The sequence below is a fragment of the Rana temporaria genome, chromosome 5 (assembly GCF_905171775.1).
Source record: "Rana temporaria chromosome 5, aRanTem1.1, whole genome shotgun sequence".
Lineage (NCBI taxonomy): Eukaryota > Metazoa > Chordata > Amphibia > Anura > Ranidae > Rana > Rana temporaria.
Genome location: NC_053493.1, coordinates 15462233 through 15483532, shown reverse-complemented (window position 1 = coordinate 15483532; position 21300 = coordinate 15462233). Strand labels below are relative to the sequence as shown.

At 47.2% G+C, this 21300-nt stretch overlaps 1 protein-coding gene across 2 annotated transcripts in view; it reads left to right on the top strand.

Annotated features, from left to right (window-relative positions):
- Positions 1-21300, top strand: part of LOC120939835 (vasoactive intestinal polypeptide receptor-like) — a 373379-nt gene that overhangs the window by 345904 nt on the left and 6175 nt on the right. For both annotated transcript variants that reach the window (XM_040352223.1, XM_040352222.1), the window contains exon 11: positions 15805-15934. In XM_040352223.1, coding sequence (XP_040208157.1) covers positions 15805-15934 — 130 coding nt within the window. The remainder of the gene's footprint in view (positions 1-15804; positions 15935-21300) is intronic.

Below are 21300 nucleotides of genomic sequence, written 5' to 3'. Positions count from 1 at the left end.
TTCCCCATTCTTCCTAGTGGCAGGACACTGATCACAGCTCCCTGTGATCGGGAGCGGTGATCACGGTCGTGTTACCCTCAGCCCATCCCGCCTACAGTTAGAACACATCCCTAGGACACACTTAACCCCTTCAGTGCCTCCTACTGGTAAACACCTTCACTGCCAGTGTAATTTTTACAGTAATCAGTGCATTTTTATAGCACTGATCGCTGTAAAAATTACAATGGTCCCCAAATGGCATCAAAGGTGTCCAATGTGTCCGCCATAATGTCGTAGTCGCGATAAAAATTGTTGACCGCCGCCATTACTAGTAAACAAAAACAATATTAAGAAAAATGCCATAAAACTATCCCCTATTTTGTAGACACTATGGGGCAGATCCACATAGAATTAGATCCGCGCAGCGTATCAGAGATACGCTACGCCGCTGTACCTTACCTGGTGGAATTTCGAATCCTCAACGATTTTGCGCTGTAAGTTACGGCGGCGTAGTGTATTTCTGGCGGCGGAATTCAAAACGGCGATTAGGGGGCGGGTTTCATTTAAATGAAGCACATCCCCGCGCCAAATGAACTGCACATGCGTCGTCCCGAAATTTCCCGCCGTGCATTGCGCTAAATGACGTTGCTAGTCATTTTTTAAACTTAGACGTGAGTTACGTCCATCCCGATTCACGGACGACTTACGCAAAAAATAAAAAAAATTCAAATTTCGATGCGGGAACGAAGGCCATACTTAGAGATGACGTAACAGAATACGACGGCCGCGCGTACGTTCGTGGATCGTCGTAAATCGCTAATTTGCATACCTGACGCGGAAAACGACGCGAACTCCACCCAGCGGACGCCAAAGTATTGCATCTAAGATCCGAAGGCATACAAAGACAGATGCCGTCGTATCTTGGTTTGAGGATTCAAACTAAAGATACGACGCGGGTAATTTGAAAGTACGCCGGCGTATCAGTAGATACGCCGGCATACTCGCTCTGAGGATCTACCCCTTTAACTTATGCGCAAACCAATCAATAAACGCTTGTTGCGTTTTTTTTTTTTTTTACAAAAAAAAAAGTAGAAGAATACGTATCAGACTAAACTGGGGAAAAAAATGTTTATATATTTTTTGGGGATATTTATTATAGAAAAAAGTAAAAAATATTGCATTTTTTTTAAAATTGTCGCTCTATTTTTGTTTAAAGCGCAAAAATTAAAAAGCGCAGAGGTGATCAAATACCATCCAAAAGAAAGCTCTATTTGTGGGAAAAAAGGACGCCAAATTTTGTTTGGGAGCCACGTCGCACGACCGCGCAATTGTCAGTTAAAGCGACGCAGTGCCGAATCGCAAAAAGTGCTCTGGTCTTTGGCCAGCCTAATGGTCCGGGGCTGAAGTGGTTAAAAATAAAAATTAAACTTCCAAATTGCACCGCAGCTGCAAAATACTTCCAAAATGACTTCCCAATAGCATAAAACAAATATTAATTGCAGCTACCAAATGATAAACAAGGTGCAAAACCCATAAAAAACATAAATACAACCAAGTGACAAATAAAGAAATGACATTAATAATCACTTGATACAGAAGATAAATCTGTGACATGTTTGTGTTCTAAACCAATAGGCCAAATAACTAATGTGATGTAGCAAATAAAGTTTATTCAATAAAGTTCATTAGAAAAACTAATCAGTTTATTGAATGAACTTTATTTGAATCATCACATGAATTACATTGTATATTGGTTTATAACACACAAACCTGCCACAAGATTTATTGTATGTATCAATTATTAATGTAGCTTTTTTATTTGTCACTTTGTTTTATATTAGGTAAGCAAGGATTTTTTTACGTTTTATTTTTATTTTTTTGGGTGCTGAAATATTTGAAACGCAAATTATTAAAAAGTAAATAATTTTATTAATACACATAGAAAATAGGTAAGAAGTTTGTTCTTATTGAACGCACATTAAAATCAATACAGCTTGTTTCGACGTAATGTGGGCGTGTCTTATCGTAAAGATGGTGACAAAGTTGAAGTTATTCCTTGACATGTCACCATCTTTATCATCTTTAAAAAATCCTTGCTTACATATTGTCTCTTCAGGGATTTTGGTTCTCTTCTTGATTCTGTCACCACTCTCTGTTTTATATTGCCGTATATACTCGAGTATAAGCCGACCCAAATATAAGCCGGGGGACCTAAAAAAACGTGGAAAACGTATTGACTCGAGTATAAGCCTAGGGTGGGAAATGCAGCAGCTACTGGTAAACAATGCCCATCTACATCCTAACTGTGCCCATCTACATCCTAACTGTGCCCATCTGCAGCCTCACTGTGCCCATTTGCAGCCTCACTGTGCCCATTTCAGCCTCACTGTGTCTATCTGCAGCCTCACTGTGCCCATTTGCAGCCTCACTGTGCCCATTTGCAGCCTCACTGTGCCCATCTGCAGTCTCGTTGTGCCCATTTGCAGCCTCACTGTGCCATCTGCAGCCTTACTGTGCCACCTGCAGCCTCACTGTGCCCATTTCAGCCTCATTGTGCCCATTTCAGCCTCACTGTGCCCATTTCAGCCTCACTGTGCCCATCTACAGCCTCACTGTGCCCATTTGAAGCCTCACTATAACCATTGTCAGCCTTACTGTGCCCATCTGCAGCCTCACTCTGCCCATTTCCAGCCTCACTGTGCCCATCTGCAGCCTCACTGTGCCAATTTGCTGCCTCACTATAACCTTTTTCAACCTAACTGTGCCCATCTGCAGCCTCACTGTGCCCATTTGCAGCCTCACTGTGCCCATTTGCAGCCTCACTGTGCCCATTTGCAGCCTCACTGTGCCATCTGCAGCCTCACTGTGCCATCTGCAGCCTCACTGTGCCCATTTCAGCCTCACTGTGCCCATTTCAGCCTCACTGTGCCCATTTGCAGCCTCACTGTGCCCATTTGAAGCCTCACTATAACCATTTTCAGCCTTACTGTGCCCATCTGCAGCCTCACTCTGCCCATTTCCCGCCTCACTGTGCCCATCTGCAGCCTCACCTTGTTTGCGGTCTCCCGCTGTGTCATGCAACTGTTCGGCGGCCATCCACTGTAACAAGTGGCTACAGCAAAATGGCGGCGACTCCGAAACACTGCAGACCGCTGTTAGAGGCGGATTGCCAGAACTCAGAAAAAAAGCCACTTTCCTGAGGCCAAAAACCCTCTCTCCTCCTCAGAAGCCCCCCCCCCTCTCCCCCCCGCCCAGACCTCCCTTCTCTCTTCCTCAGACCCCCAAGACCTCCCCTCTTAACCTCAAACCCCCGTCTCTCCTCCTCAGACCCTCCTCTCCTCAAAACCCCCTTTCTCCCACTTCGACTCCCTGGACCTCCCCTCTCAATTCCTAAGACCCCCCCCCCCCCTAGATCTCCCCTCTCTTCTTCTCAGACCCCCAAGACCTTCCCTCTCAGACCCCCAGGATCCCCCATTGCTCCTCAGACCCCCCCCCCAGACACTTCTCCCCCTTAGACCTCCCCTCTCTACTCCTCAGGTCCTTCAAACCCCCTCCCTCTCCACCTCAGACCCCATAACCCACCCCCCAGACCTTCCCTCTCCTCAGACCCCCAGCATTCCCTATTGCTCCTCAGACCCCCCCCCCCCCCAGACACTTCTCTCCTTCAGACCTCCCCCCTCTACTCCTCGGGTCCTTCAAACCCACTCCCTCTCCTCCTCAGACCCCATAACCCACCCCCCAGATCTTCCCTCTTCTCAGACCCCCAGGATCCCCCATTGCTCCTCAGACCCCCCCCCCCAGACACTTCTCCCCCTCAGGCCTCCCCTCTCTACTCCCCAGGTCCTTCAAACCCACTCCCTCTCCTCAGACCCCATAACCCCCCCCCCCAGACCTTCCCTTCCCTCTCCTCAGACCGCCAGGATCCCCCATTGCTCCTCAGACCCACCCCCCTAGACACTTCTCCCCCTTAGACCTCCCCTCTCTTCTCCTCAGGTCCTTCAAACCCACTCCCTCTCCACCTCAGACCCCATAACCCACCACCCCAGACCTTCCCTCCCCTCAGACCCCCAGGATCCCCTCATTTATCCTCAGACCCCCCCAGACACTTCTGATCCTCAGACTCCCTCAGACCTCTCCTCTCTTCTCCTCAGGTCCTTCAAACCCACTCCCTCTCCACCTCAGACCCTATAAACCACCCCCCAGACCTTCCCTCTCCTCAGACCCCCAGGATCCCCTCATTTCTCCTCAGTCCCCCCCCCCCCCCCCAGACACTTCTGATCCTCAGACTCCCTCAGGCCTCCCCTCTCTACTCCTCACAGGTCCTTCAAAGGCCCTCCCTTTCCTCCTCAGACCCCATAACCCCCCCCCCTTGTGTTTACAAGGGACAGCTTTGCGTTAAGTGCCTCCCGGAATGAACAGATCCCTGCCCCCACTCATGGCGTGGTGCAGCGGAAACGGATATCCAGAATTTGAGAGCGAACAATCTCCCTGCATGGCGAGGCAGAGCCTCCTACACAGGGAGGTAAGAGAGAGATGTAAGGAATCTTCAAGGGGGGTTGGAGGTGGGGATGTACACTGTGCATAGCGCATCCCTAAACTCTGCACTCTGTACGTAGCACTCCCCAAACCCCTGCACTCTGTACATAGCACACTCCTGAACTCTGCATGCTGTACGTTATACTCCCCAAATCCCTGCTCTCTGTACATAGCGCACTCCTAAACCCTGCACTCTGTATGTAAATACACTCCTGAGCTCTGCACTCTGTATGTAATGCACTCCTTAACTCTGCACTCTGTATGTAATGCACTCCTGAGCTCTGTACTCTGTATGTAATGCACTCCTGAACTCTGCACTCTGTATGTAATGCACTCCTTAACTCTGCACTCTGTATGTAATGCACTCCTGAGCTCTGCACTGTGTATGTATTGCACTCCTGAACCCTGCACTCTTTATGTAATACACTCCTGAGCTCTGCACTCTGTATGTAATGCACTCCTGAGCTCTTTACTCTGTATGTAATGCACTCCTGAGCTCTTTACTCTGTATGTAATGCACTCCTGAACTCTGCACTCTGTATGTAATGCACTCCTTAACTCTGCACTCTGTATGTAATGCACTCCTGAACCCTGCACTCTGTAATGCACTCCTGAACTCTGCACTCTGTATATAATACACTCTCAAACTCTGCACTGTGTATGTATTGCACTCCTGAGCTCTGCACTCTGTATGTAATGCACTCCTGAACTCTGCACTCTGTATGTAATGCACTCCTGAGCTCTGCACTCTGTATGTAATGCACTCCTGAACTCTGCACCCCTTAGCCCTGCTCTCTGTACATAGCACACTTCTGAACTCTGCACTCTGTATGTAATGCACTCCTAAACTCTGCACTCTAATGCACTCCTAAACTCTGCACTCTGTACATAGCGCATCCCTAAACTCTGCACTCTGTACATAGCACACTCCTAAACTCTGCACTCTGTACATAGCACACTCCTAAACTCTGCACTCTGTACATAGCACACTCCTAAACTCTGCACTCTGTACATTGCACACCTCAGATACAACCGGCTTTTTGAGGGTAACTTTACTGCTGATGCATCCCGCAATGAAAATGATTGTGAAACCCCTGATCTATGCCTTACTACCACTTGAGTTGCTGACCTGGAACAAGCATATGGATAAGCGTCCTGATGTTGCTGGCTGTGTAACTCGTTTGTTGACAGTGATTTATTAACTAGAGTAGTAAGGATGAAGATGACGACTTGTACATTTTTAACTCAGGCTGCAGTGGCGGTTCCCAGAAAATGATTTTGATGGGTTCTCTTTAAGAACTGAACAGATGACTGAACTCAATGCACTCAGTGGTTTAAAATGTTGAGAAAATGAATTTACCAGAAAGCAATTAACTCAGAAAAACCACAATCCGGACCGCAGAGGTCACTTTGCAGGAAGTAAATCAATTTAGCTTTTCCATTTAATATTGGCACAAACCATCAGAAAACCCGGAGTGCAACCAGTACATTTAATATATCTGTCTGAATGAGCAATCAGGAGAAAAGCTCATCTGCATTCCGGGGCAAAGGTAAGAAAACAGCAGCCGTCTGGGAAAAGGGACACAATGGGCCAGATTCACGAACAATTACGGCGGCGTAACGTATCCCCTTTACGTTACTCCGCAGCAAGTTTTCATCGTAAGTGCTTGATTCACAAAGCACTTGGCTGTAAACTTGCGGCGGTGTAGCGTAAAGCGGTCCGGCGCAAGCCCGCCTAATTCAAATGGGGCGTGTACAATTTAAATTAGGCGCGTTCCCGCGCCGAACGTTCTGCGCATGCTCCGTTAGGAAATTTCCCGCTGTGCTTTGCGCGAAATTACGGCGCCCCGACGTGTTTTTTGAACGGTGACGTGTGTTACGTCCTTTCGTATTCCCGGACGTCTTACGCAAAAAAAAAAAAATTTTTGAATTTCGACGCGGGAACGACGGTCATACTTTAACATGGCTGGTCTAAATCTAATGCCGGGTACACACGAGAGGATTTATCCGCGGAAACGGTCCTCCGGACCGTATCCGCGGATAAATCCTCTGGCGGATTTTGATCTCCTGGTTGTACTAACCAGGAGATCAAGATCCCCGCGGAATTCCGTCCGCGGTGACGTGTCGCGCCGTCGCCGCGATGATGACGCGGCGGCGTGCGCGACGCTGTCATATAAGGATACCCACGCATGCGTCGAATCATTACGACGCATGCGAGGGATGGGATCGGACGGATCTATCCGGTGAGTCTGTACAGACCACTGGATCGATCCGCTGGAGCCGATTCCAGCGGATAGATTTCTTAGCATGCTAAGAAATTTTTATCCGCTGGAAATCGGTCGGCCCGAAATATATCCGCGGATAAATATCCGCTGGATCGTACACACCAGCGGATCTATCCGCTGAAACCGATCCGCGGATCAATTCCAGCGGATCGATCCTCTCGTGTGTACGGGGCCTAAGCCATGAAATAGCAGGCTTAAGATTGCGACGGGAAAAACCGACTAGCGACGACGTAAGAGAATGCGACGAACGCGCGTACCTTCGTGGATCGCCGGAAACAGCTAATTAGCATACCCGACGCGGAAAAAGGCGCGAACTCCACCCAGCGGGCGCCGAAGTATTGCATCCTAAGATCCGAAGGCGTACGCCTGTCCTGTCGGATCTTAGCCAAATGCCGTCGTATCTTGTTTGTGTATTACAAATAAAGATACGACGCGGCAAATTTGAAAGTACGCCGGAGTATCAGTAGATACTCCGGCGTACTTTTTCTGTGAATCTGGCCCAATATACCTGTCAGTAAATTTACAAGTCTGCATGAAGACATTTCTGACATCTTTGACAATTTACAGCAACAGTGTCATTTAAAAAAATAAAATAAAAATCTCAACGTTTTACCATTTAATGGCCATCCTTAAACTCCAGTCAATAATTTAGTCAAGGCTGAGATGATGTCATCAGTCTGCTGCAAGGAGAAAGAAGCATTTCCTCAGTCGCCACTTCCCCCCAGTAATAAGACGGCAACATTGTACATTTGTCTTCCAGGTCGTTTTGTCAAAGCTTAACCACTTCAGCCCCGGACCATTACGCAGCTAAAGGACCAGGCTACTTTTTGCGTTTCGGCACTGCGTCGCTTTAACTGACAATTGCGCGGCCGTACGACGTGGCTCTCAAACAAAATTGCCGTCCTTTTTTTCCCACAAATAGAGCTTTCTTTTGGTGGTATTTGATCACCTCTGCGGATTTTATTTTTTGCGCTATAAACAAAAATAGAGCGACAATTTTGAAAATAATGCTATATATATTACTTTTTGTTATAATAAATATCCCCCAAACATTTATAAAAAAACTTTTTTTTTCCTCAGTTTAGGGCGATACGTATTCTTCTACATATTTCTGGTAAAAAAAAATCAAACTAAGCGTTTATTGATTGGTTTGCGCAAAAGTTATAGGGCCGGATTCAGATACAATGGCGTATCTGTCCGACCCGCGTAACGTATCTCCGATACGTTACGCCGCTCTAACTTTGGGCGCAAGTTCTTTATTCAGAAAGAACTTGCGCCCTTAGTTACGGCGGCGTAACGTTTGTGTTGCGGCGTAAGGCCACGTAATTTAAATGGGGATGTAGGGGGCGTGTTTTATTTAAATTGGGTTTGACCCCGCGTTTTTGACGTATTATTTGAACGGCGCATGCGCCGTCCGTAAAATATCCCAGTGTGCGTTGCTCTAAATGACGTCGCAAGGACGTCATTGCTTTAGACGTGAACGTAAATTACGTCCAGCCGTATTCGCGAACGACTTGCGCAAACGACGTAAAAATGTCAAAACTCAGCGCGAAAGCGACGGCCATACTTAAAATAGGATACGCCGCTCATATAGCAGGGGTAACTATACGCCCGAAAAAGCCGAACGCAAACGACGTAAAAAAAAGCACCGGGCGGTCGTTCGTTTCTGAATCGACGTGAATACTAATTTGCATATTCCTCGCGTAAACAAACGGAAGCGCCACCTAGCGGCCAGCGTGAGATTGCAGCCTAAGATCCGACGGTGTAAGACACTTACACCTGTCGGATCTTAGGCATATCTATGCGTAACCTGATTCTATGAATCAGGCGCATAGATACGACGGCCAGACTCAGAGATACGACGGCGTATCAGGAGATACGCCGGCGTATCTCTTTTCTGAATCCGGCCCATAGTGTCTACCAAATAGGGGATAGTTTTATTGCATTTTTCTTAATATTTTTTTTTTTACTAGTAATGAACAGCGATTTTTATCGTGACTGCGACATTATGGCGGACACTTTTTTGGAACCATTGTAATTTTTACAGCGATCAGTGCTATAAAAATGCATTGATTACTGTAAAAATGACACTAGCAGTGAAGGAGTTAACCAGCAGGGGGCGCTGTAGGGGTTAAGTGTGCCCTAAGGGAGTGATTCTTACTGTGGGGGGGCATGGCTGGACGTGTGACGTCACTGATCGTCGTTCCCAATGACAGGAAACAGATGATCACTGACAGGATCACTAGGAAGCATGGGGAAAGGTTTGTTTACAGTTACCTCTCCCCGTTCTTCAGGTCTGTGACCGATCGCAGGACACCGGCGGCGATCGCGTCCACCGTTCCCGCAGGGATGGTCACGGAGAAGCGCGCTCGCGACCCACGGCTGGGATCTTAAAGGGGACGTACATGTACGCCCTTGTGCCCAGCCATGCCATTTTGCCAACGTATATTATCGTGCGGCGGTCCTCAAGCGGTTAAAGTGATACTAAAGGTTCAAATATTTTTTTCTCGTTTTGCATAGCGTGGCCCCGATCCACGTCTTCTGGGGTCCCTCGGCGGCTGTCTCGGCTCCTCCCCACATCAGATAACCCCCTCTGGGAAGCGCTTTCCCAAGGGGGGTTACCTTGCGGCCGCACTCCCGAATCCAGCATTTGCGTCCATAGACACAAATGCTGGACTTGGCCCCGCTCCCCGGCGCACGCTTCATTTGGATTGGATTGACAGCAGCGCAAGCCAATGGCTGCCCTGCTATCAATCTATCCAATGAAAAGCAGAGAAGACCGGGCCGAGAGCTAGCACGTTCTCGACGCGGGACTTTCGAGAGCTCAGGTAAGTAAACCGGGGGGCTGGGGGAGGGGCCTGTAATTATCGGATGTTTTTTCACCTAAGGTGAAAAAATAGGAAGGTTTACAACCCCTTTAACTAAACAAGCTGAAGATAGAAGCTGATTGGCTACCGTGCAGAGCTGCATCTCTTATCTCTTCTCTCCAGCCGCGAGGCAGAGAACTGGGGGGGGGGGGGGGCTCCAGCCGCGAGCTGAGAGCGGGGGGGGGCAGAAAAAGTGAGTGTCATCTCTCCAGCTGCTAGCTGAGAACCCAGGGGGGGAAGCGAAAAAGTCAGTGGGCTAGATTCAGGTAGCTTTTCTCCAGATACGCCGCCGTAATCTGCGCCGGCGTATCGTTACGCCGATTCTCCAAGGCAGATACGTTAAAAAAATAGGCTTCCTCCGCCGACGCAACTTTAATGCAGCGGCGTATAATTGTGTGCAATATTACGTTGGCCGCTAGGGGCGCTTCCGTTGTTTTTGGCGTAGAATATGCAAATTACCTAGATACGCCGATTCACAAACGTACATACGGCCGGCGCAATTTATTTACGTCGTTTACGTTAGGCTTTTTCGGCGTAAGGTTGCTCCTGCTATTAGGTGGCGCAGCCAATGTTAAGTATGGACGTCGTTCCCGCTTCGAAATTTGAATTTATTACGTCGTTTGCGTAAGTCGTTCACGAATAGGGCTGGACGTAATTTACGTTTACGTCGAAAGCAATGCCGATTTGCGTCGGAATTTCGAGCATGCGCACTGGGATTTTTTCACGAACGCCGCATGCGCCGTTCGTAAAAAACGTAAAATACGCGGGGTCAACCTAATTTAAATAAAACACGCCCCCCTCAAAATCATTTTAATTAGGCGCGCTTACGCCGGCCCCATTTACGCTACACCGCCGTCAGTTAGGAGGCAAGTGCTTTGTGAATACAGCACTTGCCTCTCAAACTTAGGGCGGCTCGTAAGAAGGGGCGCAGCTACCTGAATCTAGCCCAGTGTCATCTCTCCTCTCTCCTTTCGCAAGCTGAGAACCCGGGGGGGGGGGGGGGGGAGCCGAAAAAGTCAGTGTCATGTCTCCATCTCTCCTCTCTCCAGCAGCAAGCAGAGAACCGGGGAAAACGTGAAAGTGTCATCTCCTCTCTCCAGTCGCGAGCCGATTACCGGGGGGGGCGGGCCCCTGGGGACATTCAGCCTCCTTGCATGTGTAATGCCTATACCCCCCTGACGGCGGCCCTGACCCCTATATATGATGTCTAGAACCACAAATTATTTTAATGTCAAACTAAAAAAAACAAAAAACGGAAAGGTTCGTTTGGGTAGCAAAGACCGAGGCCTGCTCCAAACTTTGGTGAAATATCTCCGACCACAACACGGGTAACATAGGAGGTAATAATATTAGACAAGTATCTTTTTTTGACAGTTTCATTATTCCTTTATCAATAATTATAAGAGTGCGATCTGCGCAATTCAATTCAGTGTCTGGATTCAGATGAAGTCAAGGATGTAATTAATTGCTCTGCTGCTCCTTAATGTTTTTGGCTACCGTTGTACTAAGAGAAAATCAGCCTTTCTCTCTGTTAATTAAGTAGATTGGATTACGTATCTCAGAGGACTAAGTAACATCATTCCCAATAATTCTTTGTATCCAGCCATAGATCTCCTCCTTCAGCATCAGGAAAGCAATCAAATTTAAAGAGAACCTGTGTTTTACCCCGGGCAAAGTCCAAACGCAATATTCCCCACGCATACGTTCCACACCAAGGATTCCTCAAATGGGTCCAAGTGTTCAGAAGAGGGCTGGGGTGCAGATAAATAGTCTGATAGCCAGATTCAGAGAGAGTTACGCTGGCGTATCAGTAGATACGCCGACCTAACTCGGAATCTGCGCCGTCCTAAATTTAAGTGTATTCTCAAACTGAGATACGCCGGAAAATGACAAAAGCTCCCAGGAGACATTGCGGCATCGAGGAAGTGATGGAATATCCGCACACTACCTGATGAATCCATATACAGGAAGTGGCCAGTAACATAAAGGATTACTAAGGTTCCCCTGCCCCTGACAGTGACTCAAGCTGTGCATCGCCACTTAGTGAAGGATTGGCTCGGCTGCTCTCGGCTGCTCTAGTCCTGCAAAGGGAACTGCGTTCCTGCTGTGAAAAAAGTGCAGGAACTCCGTTCCCACGCGTTCCCACAGGACTTGAGTCCTGCTATACTTCTTCTGAAGCTGCTCTTGTCCGGTCACATGATCGGCTTCCAGCGTCGTTTCATCAATGGACGATTACATCACCCAAAGGCTTACTATGGGGCATTCATTGACAACTGTCTCTCCTCTGCATTGCAGCCAGCGCTGAATAGTTAAGGATGCACTTTACTTTTGCAGGGTAGATAGAATAGGCATAGAATGGGGGTTAGAGTAGATTTAGCCTCCATTAGGGTATGACTGGAATATCACCTTAAGTTGATCCACGTGTGCTGGACCCTACACTAGGTACCAGTAGCGGCTGGTGCTCAAAATTTTTGGGGGGGCGCAAACGAAAAAAAAAGTGCAGCCTCACTGTGCCTATCAAATGCAGCCACTGTGCCATCAATTGTCACCACTGTGCCATGCCATCAAACGCAGCCACTGTGCCATCAATTGTCACCACTGTGCCATGCCATTAAACGCAGCCACTGTGCCATGCCATCAAACGCAGCCACTGTGCCATCAATTGTCACCACTGTGCCATGCCATCAAACGCAGCCACTGTGCCATGCCATCAAACACAGCCACTGTGCCATCAATTGTCACCACTGTGCCCTTTAATTGTCACCGCTGTGCCCTTTAATTGTCACCGCTGTGCCCTTTAATTGTCGTCGCTTTGCCCTTTAATTGTCGCCGCTGTGCTTTTTAATTGTCCCCACTGTGCCCATTGTCCCCACTGTGCCCATTGATGTCACCGCTGTGCCCTGTAAAGTCCCCCTCCCCCCCCCCCCGCCCAGCACTTACCTTTACTGGAGTCAGCCATCCACGTCCCTCGATGTCTTCTACTGCCCTCGATGACCGACAGGCATCTCAGCCAATCAGGTTACCGGTAGCCAGAATAGGCCAACCTGATTGGCTGAGATGCCTGTCAGTCTTATACAAGGAGCGCATCCCTAGTGCGTTCCTTGTATAAGCTTCCGGGACCCGAGGGCTGTACTCGGAAAAGCCTATCAGAGCCGTTGGCGGTGAGAATCAGAGGGGTCGGCGCTCCAGCGCCCTCTATGGACAAACCGCCACTGCTAGGTACCAATAGTTGCGCGCTGGCGCAGGGTATCCAGATGCCCAAAGACTTGCCCCTTGGTCCTCCGTGGCGTGGCGGGGCATTGGACTGTTCACTATTAGCCACTACTTCTTCTACTAGAAAGAATGTCCTCTGTTGACTATCTACATCTGAGCCCCAATCCCTATTTTGTTACGTGTTTTGCCAGCCAAAAAATCTGAAAAAGACAATCCCTAGACTGCTTATTGGAGCCTGTCACGTACCTGGTGGAAGAGTCTGGTATGCAGAGGGAGGCCTCCCTTACACCTCTGACTCGAGGCCCCTGATAGGGAAGACAGGAGGCGCAGGAGTGCAGAGTCGCACGAAAGCCTGGCAAACTTGCTGGTAGACGAGCTGGACTGGAACAGGAACTGGAACGGACCCGGGAACAGCTGTCAGACTGGGAGCTGGAGCTCAGGAAGGTGCAGGCAGATGGACTGGAGTAGTAAAAAAAACACAAGTCGAAAGCAGGTAAACACTGGAGCAAGGTCGGATACAAGCAGGTTCGGTAACAAGCAGGGTAGCAGAAGGAGTAGGCAGGAACAGGGGCGGACTGACCATTCGAGCACTCGGGCACTGCCCGAGGGCCCCATGCCACTAGGGGGCCCCATCAGGGTTGCCAGCCTAAGTAAAACCAGGGACAGTGTGTAAAAATCTGTGCTTTTTAAACAATCCCAAGATTTTAGCTGCCCCGCCTCTCCAGTACCGTGTCAGTGTGTGTATGTGTATACTGTGTGTATATTGTGTGTCTGTGTGTGTATACTGTGTATGTATACTGTATGTGTGTATACTGTGTATGTATGTGTGTGTATACTGTGTGGCCCCATGATCTATTGCCTGGGGGCCCCATATTCTCCTATTGCCCGGGGGCCCCATGAGTTGCCAGTCCAACTCTGGGCAGGAACGTCGTCTCAGGTACAGGCAGGTTCGGCAATCGGCTGGCAGCAAGGTAGCAGGAGGAACAGGCAGGGACGTAGTCAACACAGGCCGAAGTCCGATGCAGGCAGATAAACAGGGTTAGTCAAAACAAGCCGGATAGGGTCAGCTGGAGCAGGATGCAGGTAAACGACAATCAGAGGTCTCAGGTAACGCTGTAGACCGGACAGCACCGATTCAAGGAAGTAAGACAGTTTAAATAGCCTATTAACCACTTCAGACCCGCGCTATTGGCAAAAGACGTCAACAGCGCGGCTCTCAAGTGCCAAGTGGACGTCTTTGGACAACTTTTAAAGTGCATTACCCGCGCGCTCCTCTGGAGGGCGCGCAGCAGGTAAACACTGTCCCGGCGCATAGCTGGGAAGCCGATGCGTGTACCTGGCGGCCGCGATGTCCGCCGGGTACACGCGATCGTCGGTAAGACAGCAGGGACGTGGAGCTCTGTGTGTAATGATGGGGTGTAAACACAGAGCTCCACGTGCTGTCAGAGGAGAGGAGACCGATCTGTGTCTCTTGTACATAGGGACACAGATCAGTCACCTCCCCCAGTCACCCCCCTCCCCCCACACAGTTAGAACACACCCAGGATACACATTTAACCCCTTCCTCACCCCCTAGTGTTAACCCCTTCCCTGCCAGTCACATTTATACAGTAATTAGTGCATTTTTATAGCACTGATCGCTGTATAAATGTGAATGGTCCCAAATTTGTGTCAAAAGTGTCCGATACGTCCGCCGCAATATCGCAGTCCCAATAAAAATCGCAGATCGCCGCCATTACTAGTAAAAAAAATAATAATAATAAAAAATAATATTTCTGTTCCCCATTTTGTAGGCGCTATAACTTTTGCGCAAACCAGTCGCTTATTGCGATTTTTTTTTTTACAAAAATACGTCAAAAAATACGTATCGGCCTTAACTGAGAAAAAAATAGTTTTTTTAAAAAAAAAATTGGGATATTTATTATAGCACCAAGTAAAAAATATATATATTTTTTTAAAATTGTCGCTCTTTTTTTGTTTATAGCGCAAAAAATAAAAACCGCAGAGGTGATCAAATACCACCAAAATAAAGCTCTATTTGTGGGGAAAAAAGGACGTCAATTTTGTTTGGGAGCCACGTCGCACGACTGTGCAATTGTCAGTTAAAGCGACGCAGTGCCGGAAGCTGAAATTTTCGCCTGGGCACGAAGGGGGTTTATGTGCCCAGTTAGGAAGTGGTTAATGCCACAACGTCATTGTGCACGTGCGCGCGCGCCGATATTTTGTGTGTCACTAGTGTGCAAGCGAGTGCGAGCCTGCACAGGTCGCTGGCGCGCGCAAACGCGCCCGTGCAGCCCTTCTCAGTGGGACATGCAGAACAGGGGAACGACCATAGTCGCCATCTTGATTGCTGGCGTGCCCTTCCTGACAGAGCCAGAGTGAATGGACTGTTGATTGGGTGGCTGGTAGCGTCTGCACTGTTTGGGAGAGAACCAGTCACATTTGGTGGCCCCTGCTGGGGTGGCGCTGTATATAACTGAAGATGGAAACCCCCTTTAACCAGAATGGCACGCGGCCTAACTTAGTTTGACAACTCCAGCAGACATTTGCATTTCCTCCAGGCATTAGCAATGATCCTCCTCTCTCATGTTCATGCATATCGCCTCCCTATAAATCTCAGTAGCCGACATCAGCCATAATCACTCTGCAAAAACAGGTGATTTTCTAAAAAGCGTTCTGTTTTGGAATTGGCTAAATTATCACTTCATAAGAAGAAAATGGTTTTGTGTTCTGAGAAGATAATGGCTAATACTCTGCTGTAAACAGGAAATAACACAGCTGTCATTCCAAGGCTTGGAGACGTATTTTAAGCCTCGGGTGTACCGGCAATTACGGTTAAGAGTGCGGTGTAGATATAATGTGACTGTAATCCCTCTACCTGCTTTCTGTGACTCCATGATGTGACACAAATTCTCTTTCTGCAGGAGGCTGGCGAAGTCAACTCTTCTACTAATTCCCCTCTTCGGAGTTCATTATATTATGTTCGCCTTCTTCCCCGACAACTTTAAAGTGGAAGTCAAACTAGTCTTCGAGCTCATTCTTGGATCCTTCCAGGTAAGAATTCAGGGATGGTGACCCTCAAGCTTATAGATGTCTCTTTAAAGTAGAAAGGGACACTTTATATTTATTGTTACATTTGTTTTTAGGGCTTCTTCACACCAGCCCGGTTGGACTGTGTCTGGGCGGCGTTACCCAAAGTAGCCCCAATGTATACATACAGGCAATGTCCTATTGATTAGTTTCCCCAACAAAGCAAAATGGAGATGTTGCATTGTTGTGCAATGTGTTTCAATGCTCTATAAGGCATCACAAAGCACATGCACACATGCTGGGGTATAATCCTTAAAGGGGTTGATAAGGATTGATAACCCCTAGCAAAACGCTAGGGCAAAAACCCATTCTGCCTCTGACCCAAATTGTGAAAGCAAGAAAAAAGACAGTCTGCTTCCTTCTGTCTCCAAGCGTAAAGAAGAGGAGCCTTTATTGCTACTACAGCTTTATAGACAAAATGACATCATTCATATGAGCACAACTGATTGGTCAGTCCATATATGGCTTTCCTTCTTGTGCCGTTTATTCTTGCCACGAGGCACACTCAGACGCACAGGGCCCTTCACTCAGACTCACAGGGGCTTCATTCGATGGAGGGGGTCAAAAGGAGTGAGTAACAGCTGTCTTCACTTAAAGTGTAAGTAAACCCACCTATCATTTTCAGCCAAGGAAGCTGCCATCTTGGCCTATGTTTAATCTTCAACTGCCATGGTGCTGCACATGTGATCAGTTATGACACCAGCCATTGGATGGTTTGACAGTTTGGTTGAGAGCACAACCAATGTGACCGTTAGCAATCCCGGCATGCCGGACATGTAACTGCTTTTTGAAACTGTTAAATCGATGGGTTTACTTCCGCTTTAATAGTTAAACCATCTGTCTTCAGTTTTTCTTCAGGCTGAGATGTACTGTAACTGTATAACTCTGTCATAACTTATTTTAAGAATAACAGTATTGTAATACACTCATATATATATATATCAAGAAATAAAACAATATAAGAAAGAAAGAAAACCAATATTTGAGTAGTTCAGGAGAAAAGTAACATAAACACAAAATAATCATTTTATTTAACTCCATCATCCAGGGTTGTAAAGGTACAATTTTATTTTCGTAAATGTCTTCCTTTACCTTAGTGCAATCCTCCTTCACTTACCTCATCCTTCCATTTTGCTTTTAAATGTCCTTATTTCTTCTGAGAAATCCTCACTTCCTGTTCTTCTGTCTGTAACTCCACACCGTAATGCAAGGCTTTCTCCCTGGTGTGGAGTGTCGTGCTCGCCCCCTCCCTTGGACTACAGGAGAGTCAGGACGCTCTCTACGTTGCAGATAGAGAAAGGAGCTGTGTGTTAGTGGGCGTCCTGACTCACCTGTAGTCCAAGGGAGGGGGCGAGCACGACACTCCACACCAGGGAGAAAGCCTTGCATTACTGTGTGGAGTTACAGACAGAAGAACAGGAAGTGAGGATTTCTCAGAAGAAATAAGGACATTTAAAAGCAAAATGGAAGGATGAGGTAAGTGAAGGAGGACTGCACTAAGGTAAAGGAAGATATGTATTAGGATTTTTTTTTTTTTACATTTACAACCCCTTTAAAAGAAAAAGTCTAGCTCAAGGTTTCTCAAGTAGGCTTCTGTCATGATCCTTGGAATACTCAAGTATTTCTCCTTTGATTCTATTACGCAGTAGTGGGTCCTCTGCCCTGTCTTAAGGCTAACCCCCTCCAGATGGCTCCGGGATCTGGAAGGAAGGCATTGTTCTGTGTTTGACCATTTGTTAAAGCGGAGGTTCACCCTAAAAACATGTATATAACATTACATTCTGCATACTTCCAACATTTACAGTATGCTGTTTGTTTTTTGTTTTTTTGCTGTACATACCGTATTATTGCTATTTTCCACCCAGCTTCCGGGTGCTCACTCCCGCGGGAGTAGGTGTTCCTATGCAGAGGCGCAGTGTCATGTGGGACTTCGTCCAGATGATTGACGTCTTGAGAAAAACTTCCCCTCGGCGGCATAAGTTTCCAAAAGTAGCCGAACTGCGAGTCAGCTCTATACGGCGCTATACTGCGCCTGCGCACCGACTAGGAGCGGTGTAGAGCTGACTGCTGGGGGGGGGGTATTATTGCAGTCAATAACATCAATATTTAGGGTTAATATGACAGTAACTGACACTAATGTTGGGGGTTATTATTGCAGTCAATTACATCAATATTGGGAGTTAATATTACAGTAACTGACACCAATGCTGTGGGGGTTATTAATGTAGTCATTGACACTAATGTTGGGAGTTATTATAGTCACTGACACTGTTGGGGGTTATTATTATAGTCACAGACACTAATTTTGGGGTTTATTATTATAGTCACAGACACTAATGTTGGGGGTTATTATTATAGTCACAGACACTAATGTTGGGGGTTATTATTATAGTCACTGACACTAATGTTGGGGGTTATTATTATAGTCACTGACACTAATTTTGGTGGTTATTATTATAGTCACTGACACTAATGTTGGGGGTTATTATTATAGTCACTGACACTAATGTTGGGGGTTATTATTATAGTCACTGACACTAATTTTGGTGGTTATTATTATAGTCACTGACACTGTTGGGGGTTATTATTATAGTCACTGACACTAATTTTGGGGGTTATTATTATAGTCACTGACACAAATGTTGGGGGTTATTATTATAGTCACTGACACTAAGGTTGGGGGTTATTGATATAGTCATAGGCATTAATGTTGGGGGTTATTATTATAGCCAATGACATCAATATTGGGGGTTAATATTACAGTAACTGACCCCAATGTTGATGGTTATTATTGCAGTCAATGACATTGATATTGGGGGTTAACATTACAGAAACTATCACTAATACTGTGCGGGGATTATTGTAGTCACTGACACCAGTATTGGTGGTTTGTACTCTAGTCACTGACACCATTATTGGGGGTTATTATTGTAGTCACTAACACTAATGTTGGGGGTTATTATTGCAATCAGTGACACCAGAGTTGGGGGATAATATATTGGTTACTAGCAACAATGTTGGGGGTTATTATTGCAGTCACTGACACCAATGCTGGAGGTTATTGTAGTCACTGACACCATTGCTGGGGCTCGTTTACGGGTCCATTATAAATATTGTGAGTATTTAGCAAAACTAAAAATAAATGAAAACATTGGGCTAGATTCAGGTAGGGGCGCGCATAGTTACGGCGGCGCAGCGTATCGTATTTACGCTACGCCGCCGCAACTTACAGGAGCAAGTGCAGTATTCACAAAGCACTTGCTCCGTAAGTTGCGGCGGCGTAGCGTAAATGGGGCCGGCGTAAGTGCGCGTAATTTAAATGTGGAAGGGGGGGCGTGTTTTATGTTAATCTATGATGACCTGACGTGATTGACGTTTTGTACGAACGGCGCATGCGCCGTCCGTGTACATATCCCAGTGTGCATTGCTCCCAAGTATGCCGCAACGACGTATTGGTTTTCGACGTGAACGTAAATTACGTCCAGCCCTTTTCGCGAACGACTTGCGCAAACGACGTAAAAATTTCAAATTTCGAAGCGGGAACGACGTCCATACTTAACATTGGCTGCGCTTCCTAATAGCAGGAGTAACCTTATGCCGAAAAAAGCCTAACGTAAACGACGTAAAAAAATTGCGCCGGGCGTACGTACGTTTGTGAATCGGCCTATCTAGGTCATTTGCATATTCTACGCCGAAAACAACAGAAGCGCCCCTAGCGGCCAGCGTAAAAATTCACAGAATTATACGCTGCCGCATTCAAGTTACGTCGGCGGAGGAAGCCTATTTTTTCGACGTACCTGCCTTGGAGAATCGACGTAAAGATACGCCGGCGCAGATTTGAAATTATTATTAACTGCTACCTGAACCTAGCCCATTTTTTTTAAATGTGGGTTGTGCACAGCAGACACCAAAACCGAGGTCCTAGAGAGCGGTGCGCTCGCTCTTGCGTTGAAGCACATTCCAGCCAATGCAGGAGGAGTTGGGCGCGCTCGGGAGCTGTCATTATAAATAAAATACAAGTTCCATTTACGCTTCCTTTATCTTCAAAGCTAAGCAGAATATTTCTTCCTGAGCTGCAGCCGGCTTCGGGTTTTGCCTTAATTGGCAGAAGAAGATCCGGTAAAACTCCTAGACATGACCCTTCAGGCTGATATTAGCCTAATATCAGAAGACTTTGATGTTTTTTGATTGACGTGCGACTGTCCTAATTGGCTGTGGGGTTGGAGTGAAACCCCAAACAGACCCGTTAGAAGTGACGCCGTTCTTTATCTTCTGCAACGCAGATTATCACTTGAGTTGCAGATGCAACAATAAACAACGTATAAGATCTGAACAGGGTTTCCATTGAGTACAGAAAGATTGGGAGTTCATGCAATGTATACAATTATTGTGCGCGATGCTAAACAATAGCGCTGTTGAACTTCAGTATTTTGCAGCTGTTGCCAACGGGCGACTCTTAACCGCTTGCCGCCAGCGCACGACGATATACGTCGGCACGGCTGTGCAAATGGGCATACAGGTACGTCCCCTTTAAATCGCGCCACAGTGGGCATACTCGGGCATACTCCGTGACCCGCGGGACCTGTGGACTCGATGTCCGCCGCTGTCCCGCGATCATGTCTAGGAGCTGCAGGACAGGGAGAGATGTCTATGTAACCAAGGCATTTCCCTGTTCTGCCTAGTGACGTGACACTGATCTACTGTTCCCTGTCACCGGGAGCGGTGATCGCTGTCATGTCAGTGGTAGCCCAGCCCCCCACAGTTAGAATCACTCCTTAGGACACACTTAACTTTATGATCGCCCCCCTACTATTTAACCCCTTCCCTGCCAGTGTCATTTACTCAGTAATCAGTGCATTTTTATAGCACTGATCGCCGTATAAATGACAATGGTCCCAAAATAGTGTAAAAAGTGCCTGATCTGTCCGCCGCAATGTCGCAGTCACAATAAAAATATCTAAGGATGTGATTCTCCCCAAAAATTGAAGGACTACAATCCCAGCATGGACCCCTGAGATCTAAGGGTGTGACCTCATAGATTTCCCGGGTTCATGCTGGGACCTGTAGTTCTTCACAAGTTGGGGGCGCGGCTGGTGTAATATCTTCAGATCAGAGGGGTTCATACTGGGACCTGTAGTCCTTCACTTTTGGGTGGGGGTCACATCCCCCAAAAGTGAAGGACTACAAGTCCCAGTCTCGCTATTCTCCCTGAAATGGAGGTTTTGAAAGAATACTTTATTCCCGCCTAAATTCTTCAGCCATCTGGAGTGATGTCTGGCCGTCTAGCCACGCCTTTCTATTTGTTTGGCTTGAAGAAAGGTTGGCAACTA